Below are 6,000 nucleotides of genomic sequence, written 5' to 3' on the forward strand. Positions count from 1 at the left end.
TACATATTATCAATCAACTAGAACTTATTACATAGGACCTTTTTGATAAAATTTTTTGCATGTGGTTGTTCTGTTGAATAAAAATATGTTACAAAAAATCAAAAGTTTGATGTACAAAAACTTATATCAAAATGTAGTTTGTCTACTTATTCCATACGTAATTTGACAATTCCACTGACACGGTCGATTAACTTTGTTGTTTTCAAATGGTCTTACTAGCTCCTTAAATGAACATTAATTACCTGGGTATTTGTGAATTGTAAGGGAGTGGGCTTGTGGAAAATGAATACTGCAAACTGTGGTACATCGTAATTTTAAAGTGCGGAATCTAAGTGCCAAAATTTGTCACAGGGTTCCACAAAATGATGAAATTTGCGATTTTTTGGAATCTGGTGACAATAAATGAAGCAATTTCCAAAAAATTCTTTTGTAACCATATTTTACATTTTGAGCCATTTTTACATGTTTTAAGATAAATTTTGTCAAAAAAGATGGGTGAAACGAACCGAATAGTCCGTCTCAAAATGGTAAGGGTGCTAGTCTGTAATTCGCAACAAACTCCCAATCTACACTCCTCGTCTAGCGGTTTGAAACCCCCTCTCGTCCAGCCCTCTCAACCCTACCCCACCAATTCAGGTTATGAGCCTGTACCAGCACCCCCCCCCCCCCCCCCCCAGTAATTTATAATCATTTTTCAGTTCTGTTTTGTCTCAGATCTCAGCAAGGTCCTGTAATTTTGCGTAACTTTAAATCGTTTTTATCGACTTTTGAAACTTTTTTTCAGTAGCCATATTTATTTGACTTTTTAAGTTTTATTATTTATAACTAAACCCTTTTATAACATCACCCATAAACGAATCATCTCGAAAACTTTGATACAGCTGCAGACAAGCCCAAAAAAACTGTCGCTCAGGACAACTTGCCGCAACCCTAGTGATCGCCGAATTGAAAAACTTGCAAGCAACTTGGAAGCAATCTTGCAAGTGAATGCATACGGGTACCAAGTTGCTTGCAAGATTCTTGCAAGTTTTTCGATTCACTTGCAAGAATCTTGCAAGCTTATCGATTCACTTGCAAGATTCTTGCAAGTTTTTCGATTCACCTTGCAAGATTACTTGCAAGATGAATCGAAAAGCTTGCAAGATGAATCGAAAAGCTTGCAAGAATCTTGCAAGCTTTTCGATTCAAATGCTGGGAAAGGGGGCAAACACAGAAAGGGTGCAGATTTTTGCAACAGTAAAATTGTCTTAGCTTTAGCGTGAGCCATTTTAGCTTTTTTGAGGTCTAGAGCCGGTGCATTACTGTGCTCCATAAGGAGCGCACCTGGTCTCTAGCCATCAAAGAAAAAAAAAGACCCGAAAGAGCTAAGACTAATGGGCGAAGGGGTCACAAACAAGGGCGGGGGGTTATCGCGCTGAAGAAAGAAACAGACAAACATATAAATGAACATCTAAATGAACAACAAAGGGGGCACAGAGAAGGCGGGGGGTTATTGTGTGTTGCGCGAAGGGGTCACAAACAAGGGCGGGGGGTTATCGCGCTTCGCGAAGGGCTCACAAACAAGGGCGGGGGGTTATCGCGCTGAACAAAGAAACAGACAAACATATAAATGAACATCTAAATGAACAACAAAGGGGGCACAGAGAAGGCGGGGGGTTATTGTGTGTTGCGCGAAGGGGTCACAAACAAGGGCGGGGGGTTATCGCGCTGCGCGAAGGGGTCACAAACAAGGGCGGGGGGTTATCGCGCTGAAGAAAGAAACAGATAAACATATAAATGAGTATCTAAATGCACAAGAATTACAGCCTAATAACCTTCTGAGATGGACAATTTCCGTAACAAATTAACTATTGGAGAGAAGACGAACAACTATTCAACAAAACGGAACTATGTTCGTCTAACTTGGCACAGTAGTTTGGCAGAAATCATTAGAAACGTGAAGCGTGCCCCGATTTTTCTGCTAAAAAAAGTATAGTTTTCGCAAAAAAATTCGGGAAAACGACACAAATCTGTCCCTCCAACATAATTCATGACACAAAATAAAAAAATAAACGCATTTTTACCTTTGTGGACGCTGAAGACTCATTCCACGAAGTAAGAACCATTTCCTACCTCGTATTTTGTGCTTTGACCAAAAATGAACCAAAAAAGAATTTCATAATTTCACGAAAATTGAAAAACTATTGAATTCCAAAAACTAGGGATTCCAAAAGCTTCATGAACCCAAACAAAGACTAATTAACACAATTCCCAAGTAACTATAACACAAATAAAAGAAAAACTACGTCAATACTAAAAAAAAAAACGTTTCAAAGATTATTTTTAATTTTTTTAAACCTAAAGCTTATTAAAATTCTGAGTTGGCCCATTGACAAAAAACCAATTCAAATTTGTTGTCACAAAGAACGTATAGTCAACCAAACGTGACTACTCCCGTCGAAATTGGCTCAGCAGTTTAGGAGAAATCATCAAAAACGCCAAGCGTGCCTCGAATTTTTTGCTAATAAGACCTTATTAACATAAAAATTTAACTCAAAATCTAGCAAACTGACTTAAACCTAGGATGTTTCTTCATTTCTATGAGATTTCTTAAGGATTGGTTGGACTAAAGTATATAGCTTTGTAGAATTAATTTTTTGTGATACTTTAGGAAATATCAGTTATAAAAAAATCAAAGTTTTGTTTTCTCTTTGAACTAAATAAAAAACATTAGTTAGCATACGATCAACGAAGAAGTTAACGTTTGATTTACCAAAAAATTGAGACTTTCTGTATGATGAGCCTAAACTATAATTGGAAAAAAAGATGACCAAAAAATGAGGCTTCAAAAACTTACCAGATCTTTTCGAATGAAATAACTTCAAGGACATTAACACCAATAACTATCAACTTAAGGGGTCAAATAGGTTCACATAAATCTCATGTAAGTTAATTGGAAGTTAATTGAAATTAACAATGAGCAGAATATTTTTTCCAACTACATAAAGATCCTCAATTACCGATAGGATCGGTAACAAAATATTCCAACTGGTTGTTTCTTTATAAATAACTTATTTGATTAAAAATGAGAGGAAGACTGAAAGTGTTTGATTTCGTAATTTTCTAGAGTAGGTTAATTAATCTTAAAATAGACGAATTTGGTTGACGATGGTATCTCTAGTTTTTTTGTCGAAAATTTATTTTTGAATTCAAAATCTTGCAAGAAATTTGCAAGATTCTTGCAAGATTTCACATTCAAAAGGCGTTCACGGAAAAAGTCAAATAGGTTCAGTTCTGATGATCAAAAATTTTTATATCAGTCATTTCATTTGGTTTTCGGTTAGTTTGAGCTACCAAAAATACAAACATTAAATTTTCAGAATTCAAAAACTTGCAAGATTCTTGCAAGATTCTTGCAAGATTTTGAATCCGGGCTAAAAAATTTTTTTATTGAATTCGGTTTTGTAATTTGTTCAATAAACAATACTTTGCCTCAAAGATGTTTTCTACAACATTTGTAACCTGATTTATTTTTTTGGTTTGATTGATATCTTGCAAGATTCTTGCAAGAATCTTGCAAGTTTTGAATCAGCTTGCAAGATTCTTGCAAGTTTTAAATTCACTCATCACTAGGGAACCTACATCCATTAAAATGAGCGTTTATTGCAAGAAAAATTGGTTTCTCTGAATAGCCGGATTAGACGCCAGACTAATAGCAATTCTATTTAAAACGAGCCACTATAAAGGTGTAAACATTAGATTTTTATATAGATCAAAAATTTGATATAACAAATAATTAAACAGCCGCTCACTTTTTAAATGGATGACTTTTTTTGGTTGGTACTTATAAACTTCATAACAGTGGTTTGATATATTTTCGGCTAATTAAACATCTGTTTTCTGAACAGCAGCAGCAACTTTCCTCCTCAGCTGTGAAATGCAGATGTGGCTGTTCCAAACACATAGCTGCTCTAGATGCCAAAGTGGAGTTCTTAAAGGAAGCCATCTTGGACGAATTGAAACTGAGCGAAGAAGTGACCGATAAGAAGATTGTCGACTTAGACGAAAAAACGACACATCAGGTAAACTGGCTGAGTATATACTCCATTTTGCCCCAACCCACCCCACCCCACCCCACCCATCCCACGGACTCTATAAAACCATGGAAAAGGAATCTTTGGTTTCATTGAAGTTTAGAATCACTATTTCTCTGTGTTGAATAGGTTGCGTGTGTGGACAAATTATGCCGAGAGCGCATTTCGGCTGAAAGAACAGAATGCAATCACAGAATGGACAGAAGAGCTCTTCAGGAGAGAATCGTTTACTCAAAGGAACTGCGTAAACTAGAGGTTAGTAACAACTAATAACCAGAGATATTAACTGCTTTCAAGATCTTGAGGAATGCAAAATCGGGCAAGAATCTTGCAAGATTTTGGATTTCACTGGGACATCTAAGAGTCGCAACCTATCTTAAAGATATAATCGGGAGTTTAAGGTTTTGGGCTTCAATTTTTACAAGATTCCTGCAAAAATCTCGCAAGTTTTGAATCATCTTACAAGAAATTTTGAAGATTTGAATCCGCTCATCCAAAGGTTCCTTAAATTGACCAAAATTTTGTTACCTTTTTTCTAAATTGATTAACAAATTTTTACTTTTTTTATAGCCGCACAGCGATAGCTGGGGCTATTATTGGCCTTCTCTTGGTTTTTTACAATTCAAAGAATTTGAATTGTATTGGGGCGCTGTCTTTTTTTTAAGATCTGTTCACACATTTTCATGATTTTTGAAGTCAAATTGGAGTGGTGATTTTGGTCACGCCGAAACAGGATATGGAGCGAAAAAGCGAGTAGTTTTGCGGCGTGAATTTTTTTCGCTCTAATTTGAAAGTAGAGTCAGAAAACGGTGTTTGAACAAAAATTCGCTTTCTCGCTAGTGGTTTTTTGTTCACATGTGGCAATTTCGCTTTGATTTTTACTGTTTTTTCGATTTTTTGGATCGGATTTTTTTCTAAATGGTTTTCACAATCCATTCATAGTCCGTTCTAGGTCTAGTTTTCTGTTTAGTCAATGAAAATTCTTTGAATTGTACGTCAGGACTTGTCCTGCTATGTTTTTTTTATTTCGTCGTCATGATTTTTGTTACGACCACATGACGTCACAGCCACTTTTTGTTCATTCGTTCATGCAATTTCAACTGAATTGCATGTGTGACGTCATTTTTCGCTCTTAGTGGAGCGAGTTTTTTTGTTCATGCGCGTGATTAAATTTTTGGTCACACTTGACTTACCTCACTCTCAAAAATGACTTCCTCACTTTGAAATTGATTTTTATTTACTTTATTTCAAAGAGATAAGGTCAAATGGGTGTGTGTCACTCTAAATGAAAGTTATTTGAGATCAGCTAGTAGAGGCAGCAATAACTTATACAGATTTTTAATCAGAATATAACAGATCAGCCTTCAATGAAAAGACGAATTTTTTTGGTCTGTCTTTTTTACTGTTTTTTTTAGACGGCCGATCTACGAATCTATTGCGGCTATTTTCTGGCAATCTGCGAGCTATGTTTATGAATTTTATTCAAAGCAATGCTTGTATAGCTCGCGATAACGATAATTCAAAATATTGATTTTTCACTAATTGAAGTCAAAAAATTTTTCTACCTTAATGATTTTTGCCGTTTGAAGCAATAATCTCAAAGCGTTTTTGTGTAGGAATAAAAAACATTTTTACATCAAAATATAATTTTGTTTCAGCTCCGAATGGAAAGCACAATGAAAGCCTGGTGCGAAGCCAGATATCGTCGCGTGAACGAACGCATTGGCAGCCAAATGAACTTCTATCCGACGTTATCATCGGCAGCCAGTCCTTCGGGCGCCAACCACAAACGTCGCCATAGTTGCAGCGACGTCGACCCTAGGAACCTAAGCGTCGCCGCAAATAGTCAAGACGAATCGGGCGCCGAGACCACAAACTCTTCAAAATCGGGTTACAGAGACTCGGGTGCTTTTGAGTCGAACTCGAA

At 36.3% G+C, this 6,000-nt stretch overlaps 2 protein-coding genes across 7 annotated transcripts in view; both read left to right on the forward strand.

The window, feature by feature from the left end:
• The window catches only part of LOC142354058 (uncharacterized), a 469,891-nt gene that overhangs the window by 272,097 nt on the left and 191,794 nt on the right, over positions 1 to 6,000 (forward strand). The gene's annotated exons all lie outside the window — the stretch shown is intronic.
• Positions 1 to 6,000, forward strand: part of LOC142354424 (uncharacterized) — a 118,049-nt gene that overhangs the window by 110,830 nt on the left and 1,219 nt on the right. For all 6 annotated transcript variants that reach the window (XM_075406717.1, XM_075406718.1, XM_075406716.1 and 3 more), the window contains 3 exons: positions 3,888 to 4,061; positions 4,203 to 4,328; positions 5,732 to 6,000. The exon at positions 5,732 to 6,000 is cut by the window's right edge and continues 1,219 nt beyond it. In XM_075406717.1, the coding sequence (XP_075262832.1) occupies positions 3,888 to 4,061; positions 4,203 to 4,328; positions 5,732 to 6,000 (569 nt within the window). The remainder of the gene's footprint in view (positions 1 to 3,887; positions 4,062 to 4,202; positions 4,329 to 5,731) is intronic.

This window comes from Convolutriloba macropyga, chromosome 15 (genome assembly GCF_964194025.1).
Source record: "Convolutriloba macropyga chromosome 15, txConMacr16.3, whole genome shotgun sequence".
In the NCBI taxonomy this organism is placed as follows: Eukaryota; Metazoa; Xenacoelomorpha; order Acoela; family Convolutidae; genus Convolutriloba; species Convolutriloba macropyga.